The 26,189-nt window shown below is 30.3% G+C and overlaps 3 protein-coding genes across 7 annotated transcripts in view; 2 read left to right on the plus strand and 1 right to left on the minus strand.

Annotated features, from left to right (window-relative positions):
• Positions 1–537: 537 nt before the first annotated feature.
• On the plus strand, positions 538–2,238 carry LOC129918811 (WW domain-containing protein tag-325). The gene is made up of 4 exons (XM_055999552.1): positions 538–1,231; positions 1,294–1,626; positions 1,696–1,984; positions 2,047–2,238. Exons 1-4 carry the CDS (start codon positions 784–786, stop codon positions 2,153–2,155), a joined length of 1,179 nt encoding a protein of 392 aa, XP_055855527.1. The 5' UTR covers positions 538–783; the 3' UTR covers positions 2,156–2,238.
• A 4,102-nt stretch (positions 2,239–6,340) lies between these two features.
• On the plus strand, positions 6,341–12,023 carry LOC129918810 (probable cytochrome P450 311a1). Of its 2 annotated transcripts, none has more exons than XM_055999550.1 (6): positions 6,341–6,599; positions 6,652–6,846; positions 6,905–7,081; positions 7,141–7,210; positions 11,038–11,323; positions 11,376–12,022. In XM_055999550.1, exons 1-6 carry the CDS (start codon positions 6,446–6,448, stop codon positions 11,931–11,933), a joined length of 1,440 nt encoding a protein of 479 aa, XP_055855525.1. In that variant the 5' UTR covers positions 6,341–6,445; the 3' UTR covers positions 11,934–12,022. The 2 variants fall into 2 exon arrangements, with proteins under 2 accessions (XP_055855525.1, XP_055855526.1); XM_055999551.1 differs by having other exon boundaries at positions 6,434–6,599; positions 6,662–6,846; positions 11,376–12,023.
• Positions 12,024–14,849: 2,826 nt separating this feature from the next.
• Positions 14,850–26,189, minus strand: part of LOC129918807 (tyrosine-protein phosphatase corkscrew) — a 38,743-nt gene continuing 27,403 nt past the window's right edge. For 2 of the 4 annotated variants that reach the window (XM_055999542.1, XM_055999543.1), the window contains 9 exons: positions 22,407–22,569; positions 21,804–21,983; positions 20,035–20,155; positions 19,505–19,969; positions 19,169–19,443; positions 19,014–19,104; positions 18,757–18,946; positions 17,413–17,696; positions 14,850–17,353 (listed from right to left, as the gene is read on the minus strand). In XM_055999542.1, coding sequence (XP_055855517.1) covers positions 17,292–17,353; positions 17,413–17,696; positions 18,757–18,946; positions 19,014–19,104; positions 19,169–19,443; positions 19,505–19,969; positions 20,035–20,155; positions 21,804–21,983; positions 22,407–22,569 — 1,831 coding nt within the window. In that variant the 3' untranslated portion in view covers positions 14,850–17,291. Of the gene's footprint in view, positions 17,354–17,412; positions 17,697–18,756; positions 18,947–19,013; positions 19,105–19,168; positions 19,444–19,504; positions 19,970–20,034; positions 20,156–21,803; positions 21,984–22,406; positions 22,570–22,706; positions 22,800–26,189 lie in introns of those variants that run through there. The other 2 variants (XM_055999545.1, XM_055999544.1) reach the window with 2 other exon arrangements.

The following is a 26,189-nucleotide window of genomic DNA, read 5'->3' on the forward strand; positions in this document are numbered from 1 at the left end:
CTTCCATCTAACAATTCTGAAAAACTGATTAATTAAAAAAAAAAGTTCCTAAAGATCCTAAATTTTGAAAAACTCGATCAATTAATTTGTAGGAAATTTATTGCAATTTGCAAACTGCTGTAGGCTACTGAAACATTGGTCAAAGCAAAAATTCACAATTATTCAACGAAATTTTGTGTTAGAAAGGTTTTTAAGAAGCCTTTTTGTAAATCAATTGGATTGATTTTTTTGGTTTTCAACGTAAGTATGATTTTTTTTAATATAGGCAATCAAAGCAAAACAAATGTACAACTTATATATTTGATTGAACCATTTAATACTGATACACTTCTTTGAGTTTAAACCCAGTTGGCAAGCTTACTTATTGATATTATTATGACGCTTTCTTTAAATCTTATCACTATTTATTTTTACGTTTCTTACGTTCTTCATACATTCTTCAACCACAATGAAACACTATTTAACATGATAAGATACCCCTACCTATAATAGTTTAAGTGTATCTCTTTACTTTTTCCAAGATATCAAAAAACTTATCCATTGAGTTCAAATAAGCACAAAGAACCACATTTACTGTTTAACTATTGCTGAGAAGATTACAGAGTAAAAAAAGTACGTCTTGTGGACTTTTGTTTGCAAAAACATAACAAAAGATAAAACAAAAATAAAAAACAATTTAAATAAACAACAACAACAACAAAAAAAATAAAACAAACTCAAGTACATATGTGCTGACGGTTACAGCGATAAGCAAGCTCGAAAAAAAACGTGCCCTTATCGACAATGTATCCAAATTCAGTCGAGAAACGCAACAAAACAATAATGAACTGTTTTCGCGATCGCAATGGAAGTCGCAAAGATCTCACCGATCCACAGAATTATAGTGAGACATTTCGGAAATACCCATTGACCAAAAGTTCAAGTCAAAAAAGGATCATCTATCAGTGCGATGGAAGTTGTGTGCAGCAAATTCAAGAGCTCTCTAGGAAAGTTAGCTTTCTCGAAAAACAACATTCAGATGACAAAACATACAGAAAAGATCTGGAAGAAAGAATTATTGAATTGACTAAAAAATTGGATCGATCACAGCAGTCTTCGACAAGATCAGAAGAATTGGTAAGAAATCCAAATATCCCTTCAACAAAAATGGGAAGAACTATGAGGAAATTAGCGAATTGGTGCAACAACAGACCTACGATTGAAGCTCTCAAAAAGAACAATATTTTCCAAGGTAATGTGAATTTCAAAACTTTAAGAACTAAACCCACTTATTGCATGTTGGATTTCTTTTAGATGAACCTTGTTTTGATACCGAACTTGAAAACACTCTTAAACACGAAGTTTTTACAACAATTCCAAAAATAGTAGTAGACTGTGTTGATCTAATTGAAAGTCAATTCAAAGCGTCATCGTACCCAATCGAAGGGCTTTACCGAGCTTCTGGAGACTACACAAAAATTCAAGCACTTCGATTTAGTATCGACTCGAATGATTATGATTCATTGAAATCGGTGACCAACATTCACACACTGACAGGAGTTTTAAAGCTGTTTTTGCGTGAGATTAAGAGCCCCCTGGTTAAAACAAATGAGATCAAGACTTTTATTGGACCATCTAATAAATGGAGTAAGGATATTTTTCGAAAACCTTTAGTGAATTTGTCTGATTTTTGTTTATTTGTTTTTCTGTTTAAAGTGCTTCAAACAATGACGAAAAAAGTTGAAATACTTCAAAATCTGGTAAAAACGTTGCCCGAATGTAATCGTGACACTATGAATTATCTATTCTCTCATTTTCATCGTTTGACAAAAGTTCCACTGCAAAATGTATCGTCAGAAGTGTTGGCGATTTCGATAACTCCATCGATTTTGCATACAGCTTCGAGAGAATTACAACCACAGGATCTTCTTATTGTTTTGAAAGAAACAGAAGTATTTGCAGATTGTTTGGGTCTTATGATTGACCATAGTACTAAGATATTTGGGTGAATAATGACTAATTTCCTGTGCTGTGACATATTTTTTTCTTTCATAATTTTTCTTACAGAACACGAATTGATGATCGCAGTCGCAGACGAAATGGGAAGTGCTCAAGTTTTCGTAGAAGTTTATCTCAGCCTTGTTTGGTGGTTTCAAAAGTCTTTTCATCGGTTTAGATGATGAGACAAAAAGGAAGGAGAGAATTTATTGGACTTTGTGTTGTAAATATTTTGTTAAAAAAAAAAAGATTGTGTACTAAGAAATGAACAAAGATTTAAAGAAGAAAATGATTAAATTGTTGAAAATTTTTCTTGTAATTTCTGGTTTTAAAATTTAAATTGGAGTGAAAAATGTGAGGTTTTGAAAAGATATTAAAGACTTTACTCATACAAACTTTCAAGTACAACGTATTGCTTTTTTCCCGAATCTGATTTCTTTTTCTAAAAAAAGACTTTTTCTTGAAAATATACAGGCTGTCCGGTAAAGAATGGATAAGCCTAGAACAAAAGTTTAAAGCTTGCATGTTTTTTTTGTTTTTGTTTACGTTTGTGTGTACAAAAATAACGACCACACTGAGATAACAGAAACAAATCGTCTTTGTAGGTCAAATACCTCGTAACACAGAAAAGTCGATTTTTTAGAAGATGCAACAAACTAAGTAAGAAATGTTTGAGGGCCAATACAATTGATTACACAAAGCTCTGAAAATATGGATTTTAGGCAAACAGGATCTTTTTCATTACCCAAATCGACTTTTTCTGATTTCGAGGTATTCGATCTAAAGCGACGAAATATAAAATGGTATGGAGATAGAGACTTATTAACTTTTTATTCAATTTTTTACCAATCCGCAATCTTTTTTGGTAATCATCACTTTTACAAAAAAGACAAACATGTCCTGACTAAACCCCTAGCCCTAGAAAAATGGTTTATACCTTTTTGAAAAGGGTACCTATAAATAGAACCTCATCAGCCTTACATTAAGGCTTTATCTAAAAAAATGGCCTAATAAGTCAACATATACCTATTTCAAATGAGAAAAAACTTTAACCCTCTTGGGGTGCCATCTAGCGTCAAAATAAAAATCTGAAAAATTAGGTGATTTTTTTTATTATTTAGAAACAGTTTTTCCACTTAGGAACTTGATTCCCGAAAAAAAAACCTAAATAACGAACGCCCTAATATACATACTATAGAATAGTGCAAGTTTTGGTTTCGTGGCAACAAATTTTCTAACTCTTTTTCAACCGAGGAATAATTTTTGAAACAAAAAAAAAGACACATTTTTTTAAATTTATGATTTAGCTCATGACTCTTTCATTCAACTTGAGTTCCATATCTCCCAACTTTACTCTGCCTTCAAAAATTATTTTGCTGTTGTGAAATAAGCTTCCGCGTTTGACTACTGTGTCGAAATGATTTTTATTTTTTTTAGATTTTATTTCTTCAAGATAAGATAAAATCTTTTATTTTGATTGAAAATATTCTGACCTATTTCACATACATATCGATATAATTCAGAACTTTGTTGCAAAATTTATAAATCGTATCTTGTGACTCATGGAACAGATTACCTAACGGATTTAAACTGATATCGATAACGTTGTAAAATATTGAAACTATACATTTGCAAATTTTGTTTCAACATTGCAAATCAAAAAGAAAATATTAAACATTTCTAAAAACAAGGATTTAAAAAATATTAAGTACCAAATTATATAACGGTGGTTATGGGAAAATAAACATTTTTCATTTTCTCGACTAGGGGGTCAGTTCCCAATCTGTGAAGCTGTGAAGTGATAAAAATAATATCATTTCAATTTTCACTGCGTTTTTGAATTTTATCACTTCACCACAGGCATCCCTTATGCGAAAATTTTTTATATGTAGTAAAAGATTAAAAAAAATAAGGTTTCTATTAATAAAAAAAAATTAAACAAAAAAAGGTAATATGATGAAAATTATAATTTTGCACACCAATATTTTCGAAATTCTTGATTGTAAAACATAAGTTCAGTAAATTTTTGCATGTTAAAAAACCAAAAATATGATTGCCAAAGATAAACAAGAGTATTTTTTTGTTGTGTTGGCAAATAAAATGATGTTCTAAACTTATTTATTCTTGACCGTTTGACAACAAAGCTCAGCTCAGTACTGATTTGAAATAAAACACGGCTATAATTTGTTTTGAGTGTAGGTCTTGGACGAATACAAATTTAACGGATTTCTGTACCTATAGTTGAATAAAATTGGCAAGTTATCAATACCTATTATTTGGACTTTTAGATTTAGAAAGAGCGATATCGCTAAATTGTAGTTAATATTCCCAATATCTTAATTATTTTTTAAGCATTATGTTCAACCAATTGTTCATATGATTATGATTTATTTGTCAGCAATGTTAATCCAATCTTGATTTCCACATCAAACTTTATACGCATGTTTACAAGCAAAAAACTAACGAATAAAGTAAGTAACATTGTCGCACTTACTTGCTTTTTGATGGTCAAAAAAGATGCAGTTTATTTCCCTTATTAAGATAAGTTTTTAGAAAAATAAAAAAACAAATTGTCAGAGCCGTTTTTTTAAATAATAATATTTTGAAAAAAAAATTAAGTAGAATTAGTGTATCATTTTGTAATAGTTAAAAAATAAGACATAAGACCAAAAGTATTTTTTGAACCGTTAATAAAGCCGCCTCTCATAGAACCATTTTCTGATTTTCTTAAACGATTTAAAAATTTAAATATAAATTTAAAAAAAGTTTTAAAACAAAATCAATACCTATGTATTTTTTGCAATATAATTTATTTGGCAAATGATTCGATCAATTTTTTGAAACCTTGCTCTTATTTGTCGATTTATAATTTCTAAAAAAAATGACATATAAGATTTTTAAATATTTAAAATATTTTTTTTTTAATATAAACCTCTCTACCGTTTTTTAAATGTTTTTTTTTGTCTGAAATTTTGTGTTGTACAAAAAATTAAGTGGCATACTTTGTAAGTTAAAATCTGTTAAAAGGATGGTTTTTTAATGTAGAAACAAATTTTATGTTTTTATTGTTTATTTTTTGTTTTTGTTTTATAAAATGAAATTAAATTTGTCCCTTGATACTCTCTCAGCTACAGTGAAAGAAAACAATGCATATCTTGTTTGAAATAAATCGATTTATTGTTTAGGCTGTAAGTTATATAAGCGTCGTAAAAAATTATTTATTTGTTAATAAAATAATAAAAATAATATTGAAATTCGACCAATTTTTGCATTTAAAAAAATTAAACCAAATTGAACATGAAATGTTATTTTTACATTGAAAATGTTATTTTTACATTGAAAATGTTTAATAACACTGGTCGGCAACGAAAAAGGAGCTAGAACAAAACCATACTTTTCTAAGAGATTATTGCTGAGTCCGAATCCGAAGTCAAAATTTCACTGGCACATCACGTTTTTGAAATATTTGAATATTAACATGTCAAAAACGTGTTTATAGGTACATTTGACGTCGAATTACATCACTGTAAAATTCTTGTTTTCCAAATCTTCTTATGCAATCTTAAAACGCAATATTTTATTGTTCTAAATATATTTACTTTTTTTTTCAAATTAATTTTTGCTAAAAGAAATTTATGATACTCGTATCTCAAAATCTTACTATACCTACATATCATAATGAATGGTTTTTTTTATCCAAATTCTGGTTTGCGACTTCTGATTTGGATTTTAAAAAGCAACATATTAAGGAAAAATGTATTTTTTTTGATATAACATCAAAAAGAAATTAATTGAAAATAAGTTTTTGAGAGTTTTTAGTGAAAATTGTTTTGAATGTAGCTCAAAAACTAGATGTGATAGAACAAAATTGTAAACAGTTTTGAATTCAGCACACTTAAGTTAATTCACCTTACATAGTTCCTGCTCCCGACTTTTTTTTTTGTTTTTGCCGTTTTTAAAATCTAAAATTTCAATTCAAAATATTTGTTCACGAAGTCTTTTTTTTTAATTTAATTGTTAATGCACAATATTTACGATTTGCAACAAAATCTTCCTGAACTTGAACTGTTTTGACCAAAAAATATGAACAATTTTCAAAGCAGTTCTAATTTTAATTAAGATAATTTTTTTCATGAAACCAATACATCCTCCACAAAGTCATAAAGTAGTTAAGGCAAACGTACAAGTGTCCCTTCCCTTATCGATTGAAAAAACTTCTTCTCATCTGACTGTGAGCTGAGCAGAGTTCAATCCATATCCGATAGCAACTCTGATATTTATAACAAGACTAATTACACAAACACATGTCTTGGCTATGGGGGCTATTGCAAAGGCTATATCAGCAACGCAACTCAAGGTATACGAATGTGTACAAAAATAATAATAATTTTTAGTTGGTACATCAGTCAGTTTGACTCTATACAATTTGTTTATTGAAAATCTTTCGTCAGTACGAATTCTATTCACAATGGGTCTGGTCTTAATTTTTATCGGAGTACTTATTTTAGTGCATTTTATCCAGAAATATTTTTATATCTTTGCAAGTGCTTATAAAATTCCTGGGCCATGGTTTATACCATTCGTTGGGAATGCTCAATTCTTATGGAATTTACAACCAAAGGGTGAGAAGAAGTTAAAATTATAATCGAAAGTGTTTAAAATATTAACCAACAGCACTTTTTAGAATGATTGATGAATTAAGGCAAACATATCAAAGCACATTTCGGATACTTTTGGGTCCTAATTTGTGGGTCTTCTTGCACAGTCCCGAAGAAACTCGTGAGGCACTCAACGAAGATTCTCTGCTGAGAGCAGATACTTTTCAAAAATTGAATGTTTTGTTAGGAAATGGATTGCTTTTGAGTGAAGGTACATTTATAGCTTTTGTTTAAAGAAAGCCTTTAAAATATGAAAATGTGTTTCTTAGGGAAACAGTGGTATAACCATCGAAGGTCACTGGCACCAGCTTTTCATCCGAATGTGTTAGCAGGCTTCACAGATAGAATTTACCATCATTCCGATGTTTTTGTAGACAAAGTATTGAAAAGAAAAGAACTTGAAGTATCGGAATACATTTTTCCATGCATGTTGGATACTATTTGTGGTAAGTTTTGCCAATTTCATGGTCATCAAATTAATATAAAAAGATTAAATTGTATACAGAAACATCAATGGGAAAGAATTTACGAACACAAGAGGAGGAATGTTCAGCTTATGTTCATGCTTTTCATGAGTAAGTTTATTTATGTAGATTTTAAGAAATTATTATTATTATCAATCCAAGGTTATTTGTTCAGTTATCATTCATTTATTTGAAATAGCTAGCTATTATCGGTAGCAACCTGTTGGACAAGCAATGTCTTTCTTATATTTTTTTTTATTGTCGAAGTCAAAAAAAAAAATATTTATGTATTTATAGAAATTGACTTTTGTCATTATAATCTTCATATTGATATGAATTGATATATTCCACATCAGAAAAGCTTTATTTTATAGGGTAGTGCAAATATGTGTATGCAAATTTTTATGACGGATTGAGATCACATCAATTAAAATTAATTAATTCTCATTCCCATTTATTTTATGCAATGAAAATCGACGCGTTGATATTCGGTTACTGAAAAAAAATGCCAATAAGCAAATTGAAATCAGTTTGCGCAAATAGTCCCAACTACATTATTATTGTTTTCAAACCACAATAACTGGATTTGATTTTGATAATTTTTTATGTTTGGTATAATACTTGGTGAATTACGATGACTATTGAATCATAATTTAAGAAATTAAGCTTAAAGTTAAAAATGTTTTTTTTTTTTTTGCACATTGCCTTGTCTTGTTGACTAATTTTGATTTTTGTGTGCAGAAAAGTATCTGCCGAAAAAATAAAATGCACAACTGAGTCGCTTGCAGGGTTTCAAAAAATATTTTTTTTTGATATATTTCTTTTCCATTAAGTCAAAAAAAAGTAAAAATTCAATGCAAAATGTTTTCATTACCTAAATTTTTTTCATAATATTCGCCAAATTTCTTACATTTATGGCTATGTACATTAGGGTGTCCGTTATTTCAAAAAGTGATGTTTTCGGGGGAGACACCCCCTAGATCGAAAGTTTAGGGCCTAAATAAAGGGAATTTAGCAAAAACAAATTTTTTGGAGGTCATTAACCCGTGCCTCTAGGGTCATACTTTTCCCATACATATTTGTATGGGAAATTTTTAACTTTTACATAAAATCTATTTTTAAAATGTTTAATAATTCTGGTTGGAAAACTGGTACTTTAAAAGATCACATTCAAAATTTCCCGTTAAAACATTTTTTTTTATACTTTATTTCGGTTTTTAAAATTATTAGCTGTTTTCGTTGTTTTTGCTTTCACCTATCACATAATTTTAAATGCAGTTTTATTGGTTTTTAACTCTTTTCAAATATTGCATTCAAAAATTTGTGTATAAATCAAAAATTTTAATTTTTTTAAATTTTTTTTGGAAATTTTTGCCGTTTTTATACAAAAGATATGTTTACAATATTTTTATTGAATTTTGTTTAAAAATTATTCACCTAAAAAATGACATCAAAAAAGTTGCAAACAAGAAAGGGTAAAGTATTTAATAATATTTATTTATTATAAAAACGGCAAAAATTTCAAATAGAAATTTTAAAAAATGAAAATTTTTGAATGCAATATTTGAAAAGAATTAAAAACCAATAAAACTGCATTTAAAATTATGTGAAAGGTGAAAGCAAAAACTACGAAAACAGGTAATAATTTCAAAAACCGAAATAAAATATAAAAAAATTTTTAAACGGGAAATTTTAAATGTAATCTTTTAAAGAAACTATTTTGCAACCAGAATCAACAAACATTTTAAAAATAGATGATTTAACTCGAGAGAAAAAAAAATTTATGTATGAGTTAAAAATTTCCTATACAAATTTGTATGAGAAAAGTATGACCCTAGAGGCACGGATTAATGACCTCCAAAAAAATTCCCCTTATTTAGGCCCTAAGCTTTCGATCTAGCGGGTGTCTCCCGAGAAAACATCACTTTGGGAAATAACGGACACCCTAATGTACATCTATGGGCTTAAGTTATTTATATCAACCATAATATTAAAGCTTAAGTAAAGCCAAATAGTCAACACTGTAAGAAATTGGACCGAAATATATTCAAACAAAGTATTTAATGAAAATATTATGCATTGAATTTTTTTCAGTAAAAATTTGCAAATTATTTGCATTAAAATTTTTTTTGTTTCAGTGGATTAGAGGAGGTTATCAATTCGTCTGTATTTTTTTTTATGGTTGTTACCTCTTAACTTTGGACTGGGTGAACCAATTTTGACAATTCTTTTTGTGTTCGAAAGCTGGTACCTGCAGTGTGGTCCCATTTCAATTCGTCCAGTTCTGACTGTAGAATCGATGAGGAAACTATAAAATTCGATCCGTACCCTTCTTTGTCTGTGTTTTTTATCTTTCTTACATTTTTCTAAAAACATTTTTCAACCAAATCTTGAATTTTAAATGCTTAGTGGGTATTTTATAGCCTGGTGTTACAAGAGAAACTTCAAGACCTGCATTTAGTTATTTTTCAGTCTCTACATTTGGTACAAAAGGGTAACAAAAAAGTATCAATAACCTACATAATATGTATTTATAGCAATGCAGAAAAAGATTTTATGGCAGAGTTGTAAAGAATTTTAAGGTAAACAATCTTTTCTCGGAAGTTTTTTTTTCAAAATTTTGATAAAAATTTTTTTGGATTGTAGCTTTTTTAATATTCAGAATATCGAAAAAGTTTTACATAAAAGATGCGAAATTCAGTTGTCTACGGTTGTTGTATAACCAACTTTTACCTAAGATGAACAGAAGTCAAAATATTTAATAAAAACCTAAAATCCAAGATGGCGGCCAAAATGTGAATTTCACGAGTGTGAAAAATCAATGTTATGATATTCAGCCAATTCTCTATTGAATGAGCAAAAAAAAATTGAGGTGTTACAAACTGCTGGTTTACCCATATATGGGTCTCACAGCTGAAAAGGACCAAGTCAAAAAAAAGAAAAAAATCTATTGCCAAAATCTGCGCGAAGTTTGGCTCTACTAAGGTCACCATAAGATTCAGTATTTACTTTAAATCGTTATGTGTCCGAATTCACTTTTTGTGACTTGGTTCACTTCAGCTTTTAGCCCTCTATATGAACATCATAAATACACTGTACTATACAGAGTGTCGCAAAAGTAATTTTTCAAACGAAATGAAATAAAATATATAATAGGCCAACTTGAGGGCTTTCAGAATTTGGTAACTTGTTCATCCCAAATCCCTACGGTTTTCAATTAAATGCAGTTCTTGTGAAATTTTGAAAAATCCCTACTTTGTAACAGTATTTTGTTTCCTCCACCCATAATTGATTTTTGGTTTTCACAATTCTTTCATTTAAGAGTAGCCTGATAACTGAGAATAATTAATTATTCAAAATATTTTTTATTTCACACACCATTTCGCTACAGATTAATGAATAAAACAGATCCAAGTTTCATAAAACATCTATTTCTGAAACTTATTTGAGAGCAACATCCCGAAAAAAATTTATATGTGTGACACTGGTTTATTATTTAAAAAAAACTTGTCTTATTATTGCAGTTTTCAAAAGTATAAAAGTTTCCAGAGTTGAAGTATAAACAAGAAGATATTACATTCTCAATTCAACAAAACAAGGTTTTTCAGAGCGGAAAAAACATAAAAAAAAAAATAATTTGAACTGTTGTTTGTTTATTTATTTTTGAACAAATGTATCCATTTTTGTATGTGTTTTCGCTGTGAAAACCACTGTTTCTCCAAATTTTTCAACTGTTCCAGGCAGTTTATTCGTTTCGTCTATGTATACCGAAATTAATTTGCTAGGTTAATTTTCTATTTCTTTTTCGATTACCAAATTAATGAATTTTTATGTTTTAATTTCGAGCATTTCGTTATTTCACATATGTATTTAAATACTTGGACTCTTGATAGAATTTTTTTTTTTATTTTATTCTAAAAAACTGTATTTTTTTCTAGTGCAAGTGAAATACTATTTGAAAGAATGTCATATCCGCTTTTCTTCTTTGATTGGATTTTCAACCTCACACCATCTTGTAAAAAACTTCAAAACGCCATTACCATGATTCATAATTTAACAGATGAAATCATAAAAGAAAAAGCCGAAGATCTCAAGGTGCAAGGCAATCAAACCGTTGGCAAATACAATCGAACTTTACTCCATATCTTGTTAACAACCGAAGTAGACGGAAAGTCAATGTCATTTCAGGAAATCAAAGATGAAGTAAATACATTTTTGTTTGCGGTAAGATGATTCCACTTTTTAAATAATTTTTATAAAATCTTTTTTATTCTAGGGAGTTGATACAACAGCAGCTGCAATGAATTTCATTTTGTACTGTCTCGCCAAGTATCCCGAATGCCAGGAGAAACTCTACAATGAAATTTCTTCCGATACTGAAAGCAACTATCCAAACATCAATGAAATGAAATATCTTGATATGTTCATCAAAGAATGCCTCCGATTTTACACTATTGTCCCTCTGACTGGTCGACAAGTAACGAAAAAGATTAACATTGGAAATTATGAGATTGTCCCCGGAACAACACTTTGGATCAATATGTATGGATTGGCTCATGATGCCAAGCGATTCCCAGAACCAGATAAATTTGATCCCGAACGTTTTGGCAGTGATGGACCTGAAATTCCACCATATGTATTTCTGCCATTTTCTGGTGGGCCACATTCATGCATTGGCAAAAGATACGCTATGCTGATTATGAAAATTGTAACTGTAAGGACTTTACAAAGGACGAAAATTCAACTGCAAAATCCCAATGAGATATTGGAATTGAAGGCCGAAATGGTATTGAAATCAACAAGTGGTATTAATTTGATATTTGAGAAGAGATAAATAGTTAGAATAAGATCAAAAGGTTTTTTACTTAGTTAATTTAAGTTTATATAAAATTCGTTTTAATTCATTAGAAATTTTAATAAAGATATTACTTTAAAGAATTGCTGTTTTCAATATATTTGTATGATATAATCCAAAATCAAAATCTCATTCATAATCTAAAAACAACTTCTCATTTAATCTATAACTCTTCCACGGAAAAGACGATATTGGTGTACAATGTACACTGTGGCGTATACGCGCTTTTTTTGTTTATTTTTTACTAATCGGCTCCAACCAATAATGCAGTCTCGGTGTTGATTAAAAGGTAACTACTCGAGGCATATGATTTATTAAACTGGGTTTTGGTGGGTTGATGGATTCCAAAAAAAAAATTCTGTTACATAACGTTTTTGAATATTTCAATTTAAAAATTACCGTTTTGAAACTTTTTGAAAAAAAAAGTGCAATCAATGCATTTTTAACACTTTTTATGCAGCAAATCGACACGAAAACACGGTAAAATTGTGTACTGAACTCGAATCCGAACTCATACAAATTGTATCACGTCCCCATGTCCCTGAGCGTTTTAATTTGTTTTAAATGAATTTGCGACGTTTTCTAAAAGAAGTTATTTTTACTTTTAAAATCCGTTTAAATCTTTTTAATATTATGTGTCTCTTTTCGTCTCTAATAAATCTTAAGTTGAAGTCAAGACATTTAGTATACCTTCTGTATACAAAAAAGAATCTTGTGTTAATTTATCTTTTATAGAAAATCTCGAAAATTTCTTTTCCGATAGCTTCCAAAATTTGACACAACAATCTATTTGCATTCTTAGTTTATAGTTAAATTAAAAAAAAAAAAAAAAACCATTTCATTATTTTTTTTAGAAATGTTTAAAAACATTTTTTAACTTGTGTTTTTTCAAGGTTCAATATTTAAATATAAAATTATGCTTTCTTCATTCAATAACCTTTGCAAAAAGTTTGAAGTTCTATGTAGTTGTTTTATTCATAAAAAGCTCACATATTTTGAGCTTTAGTTACTCCACTTTAAGCTTCTTTAAGGGTTCTATTGTGAACCTCCATCGGGTTTTTCTTCCCTAATTAGAAAAATGTTTTTCTTTTTTAAAGAAAAAAATATTCCACATACGTCACAGTGACCATCTTCGTTTAAACTCTAAAAATGCATAAAAGATTTTCTATTAAATTTTCGTTGCAAAACCATCATCTCAAGCGTTAAAATGCATAACTGCAAATCAATTTTAAATAAAAACACAAATATTTATATTGAATTAACACATCGACTACGAAAATGTATATTTAATGTTTTTTTTTTTTTTTTTGTTTATTATAATTTTTTTTGTTTATTATTATCATTCCATTTTTGTATTATTATTTATGTTCGTTTTGTGTTTTTTTTTTTCTTCTTTCAACTTTAATCTTATTATTTTTTTTAATAATCAAATACAAAACATTATTCATTATTTTATTACATAGCTAAACTATTATATTGTATTGTATGTAATAATAATTCATTACATCATTTTGGCGCACTGTTTACATAAAAAAAATATATTCCACAAACGTCAATTAAATAATTTTGTTTTGAATTTATAATTAACAAAAAAAAAAATAACTAAAATAAAATAATAATACAATACAATTTAAATTTTATAACAACGTTTTATTTTTTTAAATTTATAATTTCATCAAATAAATATGAAAAATAAGATTGCAAATAATTTTGCCTATTTTTTTTTTATAAATTTTCTTTTTATTTATAAATTTATATGGCTATGTAAATTACTTAAATAACAAACAAAATTATATCAAAAAAAAATTTGTTCTTAACATTCAATTTTTGCTTTTGTTTTTTTTTTCTTCGTTTTTTTTTTACTTTTTATTTTGTTTATCAAAAATCACAATTGGTGCTGCTTATAAACTAATATTGTTGTAGTACATAATAATTATGTAAAGTTGTATGATCATCAAATTTAAACAAATTTAAAATTACTTATATAATTAAATGGTAAATAGTTTAAATATGTTGTATAATTTTTTTGTTTTTTTTTTTCTTCTTTTCACCATCAAGCGACTTAGCAAAAAAAAAATGCGTAAACATAGAAGATGATATTTTGAAAAATATGTAAAAAAAAAAAACAAAATTCAAAAAATTTAACTTAATAACTTTATTTTGTTTTTTAATTTTGTTTTAGTAATTTCTAAGCACATTTAAAGCTACGAAAATGTATATATGCATATTTTGTTTTGTTTTTTTTTTATTTAAAAAGTGTTTTTTTGAGTCATAACATAGCTTGATCTTAATTTCAGATTATGAAAGTTATGAGTTCGAGTTTTAAACGGCCTTTTATTTGTAAATATTTTAGGCGATATCGAGACATGCAGTTGGTCTCCAAAAAATAAATTTGGAAAACCATGAGATCGAATCATAGAGAGCGCCTCAGTGCCATATATTGGTATAAGATTACAATTTTCTTATATTTTTTCTCGTTTTGTTTTCTTTTTAACTGAAAAGCGTTCGAAAAATTGGGAATCGTTTGATTTTTTTAACTGAAGCTTATACCACTTAAGTTAAATTAACAAAAATATATATCTTACTCAAAACTGGCATTTGAAAGACCTGTGTTGTTATTGCAAAATCATAATAAATTTTATAATCAACACTTTTGGCATCTCTACTCAAGATTGGCACTAATTCGGATCATACAAAGTGATCCCTTTTATTTGGCAACATTCTGATAAGTTACTGTTTTTGTTTTAATGAATCTTCAAGTTTTGAGTGCTTTTTTAAGATTACGAGACATATCTTGTCTCAAAGAAATAAAAAATTCAATCTCAAAACGATTTTTTATGAACCTTTTCTTAATTTGATATTCAGTTGCATTAAAAAAATTTCTCGTTTAGAGTCGTGTTATTTAAATATACATTATTTACATATATTTCTTTTTTAATTTCCCTTTTTTTTTTTGAAATTCTTACCTGCAAGCAGTCTAAATATTTTAAATCTAGGCTCTGAGATGTTTTTGTGTGTGCTCTAGAGAGGCATACTTTTTAACACACGTGTCGCCATCGTACGACTATAGAAATTCATCTCAAACTCCCGCTTTATTGCTTATTGGATCTAGTCTGAGCGAGCGAACGAACGAACGCACGAACGGGGAACAGCTTTTTTTTTGTAACAAAATTTTTTTACATACCGAAAATTATTTTGCTGACACGACGACGTATTCGTTTGAATTTATTTTTGTTGTAATCAAATCCATTTTAAGGAGTACCGCCGCTTAAGTAAATAAGAAAGATGCCCATTTTCTGTAATTATATAAAAATGGAATCATTCTAACTGTCTGGCCATCATCGAGAAAATGGAATTTAAGTTAAGAAATAACCAAATTTTTTTTTGTAAGTAATTGTGGCATGGTGTGTAAAGAAGGTACCACAATATAAGAAATAGTATATTTTTATGTATGTATAATTTATAAAGCCTGATTTATGGATGTAGATCCTTAACTATTCCCAAAAAGACTTGATTTCGTTAAAATTACAGATAAAATTGGGCTTTTTTAATGTAAATTCATAAAAGTCACATAATACAACTTGGAAAAGTTCATTGTTCCGTCACCAGGTTCGATTAATCATCAAATTCAAATTGAAAGGAAACTTAAGTTGCTATAGAGTTTGGCGACAAACAAATACAGAACATTAGAAATGAAACTGTATAGGTCTGAAAGAATTTCAAAATCAAAACCACTTACTTCAAAATCACGACCATTCTTTAGGCGCAACAAAGAATGCATCTAAAATTTTTACAATGATTCCATGAACGAGAAACTCTTTGCCTACCACAAAATGCATTGGTCCCAATTACAAGGATGTGTTCGAAACCCACAATAGCGATATGATGATGAATTGAACACCAAAGTATTGAGTCAGGAGCAAGCAGGAGTAGGAAATTCAATCAAAGCAACACCTCAAGCTTTTATAGAAGTGATATGCAGCGGGTTGCGGGAAAAAAGCTTGAACAGAAACTCTTTTAAATAGCAAATTGAAGCATTTAACTTATAAAGAGAAAGCAATTCTCCTTTCAATCATGATCCCATCCCGGCGCCCAGCATGAAAGCTTCGAAAAGACTTAAGAACAACTTCGAAGCAGTATGTGGCAAACCAGCGCGCGTGGCTTTTTGGAAGTCAAATAAACCATAGATCAAATCATCTTGTGGCTCAAGTCGATCTTTTCATACAATTCAAGGCCTCATATAACAAAATACGTCCTTCGAAGCTATTTTGGAAGATCAGTCGAAGAGTTACTCTAGGAAATAATTTCGTTATTCAAAAGACGAAATGTTTGCTCTGCCTCTGCCAAAAAGTTTTCCACACAATCCCGCTTAATGGCGCTAAGAAAAGAAGAAAAATTCTTCAAGGAATTCAGACATTCATATTTTCTAGGACGTTAGTCAGCGTCTTGAGCCAAGAGTTTTTAAGATCTCAGGTCCAATGTTTCAGATGAAATGTAAGTAACATTAACTTCAAAGAAGAAGCTAAAGCCGATGCTTGGACGTTTAAACTGGTCGAAAGGAGACATAATTTTGAGGATCCTGAATGTTCGCCGCAAATCAGGCAAGTATCAGACAAAAATATATAAATTTGACTTTTTATCTTCTACTTGTATGTACAGTATCTTTGCTTATCAGGTAAGAACTATATTTTGTAACAGACAATATTCTCCAAGAACAATAAATTAAACATAGAATGTAACTTAACATGAATAGTAACAGATCTTTTAAATTAATAACTTGCCAGAGCACAAACTCAATACTTTATTTTGATCTCAACATTAAATTTTTTGTTGTTAACTAAGCTGACTCAAAACACTTATTAGTTTCTTTTTTTTTACAATTTAATTTTAACCAACTATTTTATTTATAAATTCAATTACATTGTTTTTTTCTTTTAATTTTAATTTTTTTTATGTTTTGATTTTCATTTTGCAGGTAAATCTACGTTACAGTTATAACAGCCAAGTGGATTTTATCCCTATGGAGCGTATTCTATACAATTTTATTGATAAAAATAATCTTAAAACCAAAAAAAAAAAAAAAAATACAAAGAGAAAGTTACATACTTATGAGGGGAGTTGGGACAAGTGTGAGAGGCGAGCTAATTTTGGGATTTGTGTTTATTTTAGGTTAAACAAAAAAAAAATGGTGCGTAAAAAGGACAGAAAATATTTAAGAAAACTGAGGAATTTTTTTGAGGAGTTCTTGGACATAAGTTTTTCTTTCTCCTTTTCTTAGAAACAATTTTTTTTTTTTTGAAAAATAAGATAAAAAAAATGACTTTAAAAATTTAACTGTCATGTTTTACGCGGTGGTGTAGGAGGCGGTGGCCTCATGTCTTTGGGAATGTTTTCGTAGGCTGAAAAATTATTGGAGTGAGCAATTTGAGTAAGCCGGACCTAGGGGACATCTGCTTACCTGTTTGATGGTGATGATGTTGTTGTTGCTGATTGCTGGCATTCGATGCTGCCGTTGCTATAGCTGCTGAGCTATCGTTGTTGTGTTGCTTATTGGCAAGTAAATTTGCCTCGTTGACTGGATACCGCATCGGTTGTTTTGGTGCTGGTTGTGGTGGAAGATTTTGTTGTTGTTGTTGCTTCAGTGAATTTGGCATATTGTCATTTTTACTGGCCAAACTAAGGCTAGATATTGCTGGTGGTAGAGGAGAACGCTGGCAATCATTGCCTATTTCACCAGTATACCTGGAAAACAGAGGAATAATAATTTAGTATATATTTTTTTTGGTCAAGCTTATAAGCACATGCATACAAGGTGCGAGAAGTATCATTTTTTACTGAAATGTATTACAATTCAGAAGTAAATTAATTAAATAAATAAGTCAATGATTTTAAATTGAGAGTATAATTTTGTGTGCAAATGGGACAATTAGATATTCAACGGTCTAACAATTGCTACTTAAAAAAGCGTCAAGTTTGGATGCCACGCTCTGTGTTGAAAATATTAAGGTAACTTATATTTTCAGGCTCGTCTAACGGAAATTCCAAGGCAAAGCGCAGGGAAATTGGGAAAATGATCATGTTTTGGAATGGAGTATTCGAAAAATAAAGAAGAATAAACTTGAGAACAAGTCTAAAAACCTGTTACGAAAAGTTCGAATCGAAGAAAGTTTGCTTAGAGATGGTTAGTTTCAAAATTGTATTTTCTATGGGAAAGATTTTAACCTTTTTGGAATATGTCAGCTAACAAAATGATCGTGTTTGGTTTAAGAAAAAATTCGTTATCAGAAGTCAAAGAGTGCCAGAAGATCTAAATGTCTAGCTCATCAATTTTGTGAGAAAATACCCCAAATACTTAAAAAAAAGTACTTGTTAGAAGTTTCAATGCACTGTGATCTTGAACAACTTGAAAGAGACTATGATGGAAACTGATCGAGGCTGGAGATTAAGGTTTTTGACACATCCTCTGTATTGCCTTTACTACGCTTTGATTGTTTGGCTGGAAAAACACCAGTTTCTTTGATAATGTAAGCTGAATATAATTCTAAAAGCCGCTTTTAATTTGTTGTAATTCAACAAGATGACAGGTCTATAAAGATTAATAAGAGTTATCTCGAAAAGATCTAAAAAACAGTTCTGCTACCATACGGTAATAAAAAATTCCAAGGTTTTTGAGGTAGGCGATATTTTCTTTTAGTAACATTTATTCTCTCGCACCTTGTGTAATGTACTTAAACCACCAAATTTTGATGCAAATAGATAGTATTTCAATATTACTGTTGTAATTGTTGTTTTTGTCACTTACTTAATATTAGTGTATTCCCTGCCAACTTGTAAACTCTGTTCTTCAGCGCGTTTCCTTTGAATTAAAGTTTGAATATAGTGCTGGACAGCATAGTAGACAAATTTATATTGTGCTTCAGTTTGTACTAGACCAGAACGTTGAGAACGAACCATTTGGATTGTGCGTTGAATATCAATCTCTGTATCTAAACCTGTAAATGTTTATATATTTACATATATTTTCCATACAAATTTTGTAATATTTCCAAATAAATTTACCTTCTCGATCGATTTGATCTAAAATCATATCGATAACAATAAATGTTCCTGTTCGGCCAATACCAGCCGAGCAATGGACACAAATTGGCCCCTAAAAAAAAAGACATAATTTAATATTGTTCTCAATTTTAAGTAAGAAGTATCGTTTAACTTACAGGTTTATCTCCTGCTTGAGTCAACTGACTTTGTTTAGTGTTGACATCTTGAAGGAAATTCAAAACACAACCTGGATCGGCGGGCACTCCATGATCGGGCCATACTTGAAAATGATAATGAAAGATTCGACGTTCGGGTTTGCCACGCCATGAGAAGAAAAATTCCCGCAACGTGTAATCACTGGTTGAGCTCTCTGAAAGGCATGTTATCTTGGCATGTCCCCATTCCTTGGTGTTACCCTCACTTGGCCAATATTTAGCACATTTATTTTTACCTTAAAATCAAAACTATGAGTAAAAGAAAACCATACAAAGACTTCAATTATAAGATAATACCTCTTTCATACTCTTTGGTGGTCATAACAATAACACGTGTATTTTCTTGCCAAATCATGTTCCAGAAATCCTGTATTGTATTCTGTAAGCATCCCTGAGTGGCGATATAAGTCTTGAACATATCTCGTTCGTCTTTTCGCGCAGATGTTAACGATTCACTACGTTTGTGCTTGTGCATCGTATCAGATTTCTTATTACAGGTGGTACAGTTATTGTACGGCAAGATAGCCGTTTTCATGGCACATTGTACGCATGTCTTGTTTAACATTTGACAATTTTGACAGTTCTTTTGCATGTAGGCGGCTGTACATGCCGGACACGATGAGACCGTATTTAAGCTTTCCGATGACGAACTCATATTGTTCATATCACCGTCGGTGGGTAGGCGAATGTAATTAGCATTGATGTATTCGGCACCGGCGATACTGCGATCAACGTCACCAAGTTTAACACGAGTATGATCATCTGGAAATTGGAAAATTTGTTTTTCATATGATTTTTTTAAGGAATTTGTTCTTTTTGAAACTTACATGGAAGAATATTTTTGTAGCGATTTTTGTTTCGGTTTTCGTTCTTATAGCCTTCACGCCGCGAGAATGTATCTCTACTATCTTGCTGCTGCAGCGACTCAAACTCTTCCCAGAAACCACCCTGGAAATAAGACAAAAAATATAAATAAATTGTTTTTATCGAGAAGGACTTTCAAAAATTGAATGGGCCAGGATTCTTAAATTCATTTTCATTAATTTATGCAGTCGAAACACGGGATTGAGTACCGCTTGAAAACTATTACTTGTACGCTGTTTAGCCTAATGACGTAGATTAAAAAATGTAGCATAAGAAACCGGAAACATACCTAAATCAATTAAGAGGTTTTTGGAGAGGGCTTAAAGTATGGACGAAATGTGAGCCGATTTATAGGCGGTCGCTCACAATTTAAGTTGGATCGTTAATCGCACGAATCTTAATAGGTTGCAGACTGGAGATCTCTTTCACATTCTGTTCCCTTGATAGAGAAAAGTAATGAAGTTCTGAATCTATTATTCAGAGAGTTCGTTGCTTAAATAATGCTTTTCAAATAATTGTAGGTCAGGTGAGAACAATTAAGTTTTAACTTCTTATACTATTGACACTTAAAAGACAGAAGATTTATTCGCGGTTACCAACTGAATATCGATCATGAAAAGGAATTTAGCTATCGTTTCATACGATTTTGGAAATAAATTCCGAGAGAAATTCAAGATCGCGAAATTAGTTCCGTCAAAAAAAAGTATTCCAAGGGAAACAAAATTCTTCTGGAGATTCACGATAGGGGCGATTTTTTGAGGCTGAAATTTTTTTAGATTTAAGCATTAATTGGGATTGGTTAACACTGGTTTAAGCCCACCACTTTAAATTGAAAAGTTTTTTGATGTAGGACTAAAAAAGAAATGAAGAAGAATTTTGTTTCCTTATGTAAATCATAAAGGGTTGTTATTTTTTTTTTTATAGGGGAGTCTTGCAGTGCTGGTGTGCAACCGACTATGTCCTGAAGGTTAACACGCATTGCATTTACATGCTTTCCTAAGTTGGTGACAAATTTGGTCTGGAAAATAATGTACATAAGTATTGAGAGTTGCACCAGAGTCTCATTAAAAATTGCTAAATTAAAACCAGGACCATCCTTCGCTTTTCAGCTTGTAGAAGGCTCTTACAGAATCTTTTTTCTGCTGAAAACAAATCATTGACTGAATTCCACCGTAGGTTTTATTCAATTCAGATCGGTTTGGGTTCTAATGCTGAGTAGTTTCGAGTATGCCAATAATGTCTCCTGGCAAGTAACATCAATAGGCCCAAACAGAACGGTTAGAGAAGAAGCAGATATTGGAAGGGGATATAGTTTTCCTTGAACCAAAATAAAACCTCTTTTATCGTCAAAAGATCCGCGGTTCAATGGTAAGGTAGAGGGAATGATAAATTAAGGGCTACTAGGAATGTCAAAGTACACATACATCTAGTTGCCATATTTTTACTTAAGCTGTTTAAGCCCGACACGTCAAGATAAAAGAGATTTGAATAATAAGTATTTCCCTAGACAAAATCTTTACAAATTGGCTAATAAAGTGATAACATAATAAAAGCTTTTTCATAACGTCAACACGTGAAGTAGTTAAACAAGTCGCTATTGTACATTAAAATATCAAAAAGTAATTTATGTAAGAAACGCGTATAAATTATTCCGTCGTCACTAGGCAAACATTTAAAGAAAATATGGTTTTAGTTTACTTTTTTTTTGTTGAAAGCTTTAAAAGTTCCTTACCTTTACCAACTGATCTACCCTGGCATTGATCCCGGCTGCCGCTATTCGTGTTGCATTGAACGGCTGCCTCAAATGCACAACGGTACCGCATGTCTCCACCATTGGATTCCGTTTATAATGTTCGATTAATTCACTCAACGTTGAAAAGGGTTCGCCTCCACCAACATCGTATTTCTTATCCTAAAAAAAAAAGTAATATAAATTTTAATTTAATTAAATTCAAAGTCTAGTTACAAAACAACGTTTTATGAATTCAAGTCACAAACATTATTATTATCAAAAAAAAAATAAGTAATAAAAATATTTCTCCTCCGTGCCTTTATGCAGTATGGCAATGCGGACAGATGGAGACACAAAAACAGTGGGGCACTAATAGTGTGTCTATATTTCTGTCCATTCCAAGGTCAAAACGAACGCGACAACAACGACTTCTACTGTATATGACAGCGGCCAACAGGGACAGACACTATATACACACATACACACATTTGCTAACAACTTTTCCACTTAAGGAAACACAGCTTGGAAGGTAACTTGGTTCTAGACTACGACACAAAACAAAAAAAAAAAATGCTAAAAATAAATAGCGAAAATTATACTCACTTGCCATCGAATCATTACATGCGTTACTTTGTCATCTGTCCGCACTGAGAGTACAAAGTCACCGGGCTTACTTTGAGATTCCCTCACGAGAAACGAGCCGTTCTTTCCGCGTTCCAGAATCAGTTTTTCAGCTTCCTTTCCGGATAGATTCCCGTGAAACCACCTGCGGGTACACCAAAGAAAATTAATATTAATTTTTGTTTTTTCTTATACTACAACGAGTGTATATGATTTATTGATTTTTTGCTTAACGTAAAGGAATTAATTTTTTTAATAAAAGAAGAGCAAGTTTAGAACAACATTCGCTGTGTACAAGTAAGCGGTGTCGATTGATCACTGTTGCACCAGATTGAAGGTGTTTTTCCGCTTACTGTTCGACTCAAATGGGGGTAAATTAGTAAGTAACTCTCCACTTCGTTGCGTCGTCGTCATGTCGTTCTCTGTGTGTAGAGTTTAGTGGGTCTGGTTGACTTACATTTGTATTCACAAAGTACTTTAGAGAAGTATCTCTAGTTCGACTGAGTAAACAATAACAACGATGTGAGAACTCGTTTTTCCACAACACAGAAGTTGTACACTACTGTGCAAAAAAAAATTTACTTTATATTAAATATATTTTCGGACGAGTTGAAGGCGAATAATACTGAAAGTGATTATGGAAGAATTACATTTTGTCATTATTTGAACTAGTGAAGGAACAAAATTTAACTTCAGGCAATTCATTCTTACATTTTATTTTTAGTTAAGACTTTCTAAATAATATTCATTTCTGAAAAACTTTTTCTTGGATTGTTTTATTTGGAATATTGATTGATGATGATAATACCGGAATCACCTACTCAGTACTAAAAAATCGACATTTTGTCCGAGCAAGGTTTAAGGAATATTTGAGTCTGAGTGAAAAATCAGTGCATTGACGAATCTAAAGCAAAATGTTCGTGTTTATCGGCCTTATCACTTTTGCTACGATCCACGCAAAAATAATCACGGAATCCGTTCGTAATGGAAAATTTCATACAAATCGCCATTACGATCGGATTTGTGATTATTTTTTCGGGGATCGTAGAAAATTTCCGATACGAATAGAATTCATGATAAGCTGACTAATTTAGGAAACGGGATTTAAATTTTTTTTTCAGTATTTTGCAAGAAAACGAGATTTTAAGAAGTGGGAGTCCGCTCCCGCATTGTAGCCTTTAAATCAACCTTTTTTTTATGTTTTTTACAATGTTCATTTACGTTTTGTTTTCTTAAATTGTTTACACATCAACAGCATTGATTCGGTTAGGGTACTGTTTTCGTTCCATACAAAAAGTTGTAATGCAAGAGCAGGGATGCGTCTATGAATTCACCTATTGTTTTGGGAATAACACAAGCCTACAAGGGTTTTAGTGCCGAGAGTAGACTATACTTTTCCAAAGATTTTTCAGTGAGCTGAACTCGAATCCGAAGTCAGAAATGTTCTACTACGTACCGTTTCTGAATTATTATCGTTAGAAATTAAAAAAAAAAAAAAACGTTTTTGTGATTACTTTATACTCTTAATTGGAGAAATACATACGTAAAAACAAAAATCGTAATGGTTTCTATGAGAAGTGTTTCTCTTCTTTCAAAACCTGTTTAAATCTTTCCGATATCTTTTCTATTATTCTTTGAAAAAGTATGGTTTAGTCTCGGCACCAAAAAAAAATTTTTGATTTTGAATAATGAGTAGTTAAGATATTTAATGATTTTTTGCCATTATTGTATTTCAGTATTAATAGTGTCAGGTTGGGTGTAGTTATGGTTTGAAAAAAAATCATGAAACAACAAAATTAAATACTGAATGAAAAGACCTATTTGGTATAAAATGAAATTATAAATTTAGTAAATATTTATCAGCAATCCATATCACGCATTTACTTGAATACTGTCATAACTCAAAAATCACTATTTTGGAGTTATTAATGCAATTGTAATTGGAATAAATAAATCTTTAATCCTGCAGAAAATCATTTCTTAACTTTAAACTGGACACTCCCCCATCAACACCATGTCCTTTCAAAATGTGTTCTCGGGATAGTGTAGTTATTTTGTCCAAGGCAGCACACTTTACAGCTACCCTATAGGGAAGAAACGGTCTAATATCAAGTGGTCAGTACGAGGCTGAAAACCCCATTTTAAACTGATGGATTTTTTGTTACATGAGAAGAGGGCGATCACAGGGTAACATTTATCCGACAACTTGGGATGGAAGTTTGAAAGAAAATTCAAGATTTCATACATATCTGAGATGAAAGTGTATATTTTTTTTTTTGTGGGTGGGAGAAGATGGTTCTGAATGATGTTAAATCATAAAAAATGTACACTCGTGAATTTAACAGCACATTACTGTACCAATAAATAAGAAAAAATATAAACAATAATTTTGCATCCAACATTTGTCATCAGCCAGTAAAAAGCTACTGTTTTTAATATATAGTCCTCAGGACAAGTAATATTTATTGGATGATTTAATCATGTAAAATAAAAAAAATACAGGAAAGAAAACACCTGATTGTCCACCCACTATTACCAGAGCGCAGTCAGTAATTTTTGAGTCATATTCATGTCATACAATTTTATGCATGCCAATAATGACTTGAGTGGTTTTATGTGGGAAAATAATTATAAATAAATAGCCACAAGGAAATCATTGATCGTGATAGATAGGGACCAACAAAATTTCTGATTCATTTTTTTTTTTTTTAATAGTGACGCAGATAAAAATATGTGTCGTTCTAAGGTTACTAATTCTGATTATGGGCGATTATAAAGAATTTCGAGGAATTTGCATTGAATTCCAATAAATCTCTCATCCGTGTTTAGTCACCGTAAAAAAAACTTATTGCCTGCCAATAAAAATAATAAAACAAAATTGCTATATTATTTATTACACACCATAATTTTTTTTGTTTATAAATCAGCATACAAAATTGGGATGAAAAAAAAAATCAAATACTTGAAGATATGATATAAAGATTATATGACTACATTTGACACGTTTTTTTAAAGACAAAATATTTAATAGAAGTACAAGTACTTAAGATTTATGTATAAAATATGAACAACAACAACAAAATACTAATAATTAAATTCAAGAATTAAAAAAATTGTGTCATAGCAATTAGTAATTTTTAAAATTGCGCATCCAATACTCGTGTGGTGTTGCTTTAAAACAAAAACAGAACAGGGGAACTTTATTGTCGTGTCGCGTCGTTTGGCTTCAGTAATGTATCAACAGGAAATGCGAAGTTATACTTTACTTGAACTGAGTTTACCTTGAAAATTGGTTTAAATAGGATAAATACAATTTTTCATAAGACTTGTTTATCAGTTGCTCAAGTATACAACTCATCATCACGTTGTTAATTTTTTGTTTTTTTGTTTTAATTTTTATATAAGTTTTCTATGGAGAGAACAATTAAAATGCTTGCTTCTGACTCTTAATCAGATAATTTAATTTATTTTTTTTGTCCTACATTTTTTTGTTATAATTCGCTTAAAATTCCGGTTTGTTTTTTTGTTTTAACTCTCAATTAAATTTAATAACATACCATTATTCCAGAATTTTTTTTATAAAGATTAGGAGTAATTTAATGCAGCAAATTAAGTATTTTAAAATAATTATAAATGCGGCGATCAATAAAATTCACGCTAAACATTAACGCCACTTATAGATAGATATGGTTTGGTGATGAAATTATTGTTTAGATTTAAATTCTTGCCAGAAAATTACGTGTATTTTGACATTTTCTGGTTTCT

Source organism: Episyrphus balteatus, chromosome 4, assembly GCF_945859705.1.
Source record: "Episyrphus balteatus chromosome 4, idEpiBalt1.1, whole genome shotgun sequence".
Lineage (NCBI taxonomy): Eukaryota > Metazoa > Arthropoda > Insecta > Diptera > Syrphidae > Episyrphus > Episyrphus balteatus.

Excerpts from the sequence above, each read along its gene's own strand:
- LOC129918811 (XM_055999552.1), top strand. The coding sequence starts at position 784 with ATGTATCCAAATTCAGTCGAGAAACGCAACAAAACAATAATGAACTGT. Across the intron at positions 1,232-1,293 it reads AAAGAACAATATTTTCCAAG|ATGAACCTTGTTTTGATACC; the intron begins GTAATGTGAATT and ends GATTTCTTTTAG. Across the intron at positions 1,985-2,046 it reads CATAGTACTAAGATATTTGG|AACACGAATTGATGATCGCA; the intron begins GTGAATAATGAC and ends TTTTTCTTACAG.
- LOC129918810 (XM_055999550.1), top strand. The coding sequence starts at position 6,446 with ATGGGTCTGGTCTTAATTTTTATCGGAGTACTTATTTTAGTGCATTTT. Across the intron at positions 7,211-11,037 it reads TATGTTCATGCTTTTCATGA|TGCAAGTGAAATACTATTTG; the intron begins GTAAGTTTATTT and ends ATTTTTTTCTAG. Across the intron at positions 11,324-11,375 it reads TAAATACATTTTTGTTTGCG|GGAGTTGATACAACAGCAGC; the intron begins GTAAGATGATTC and ends TTTTTATTCTAG.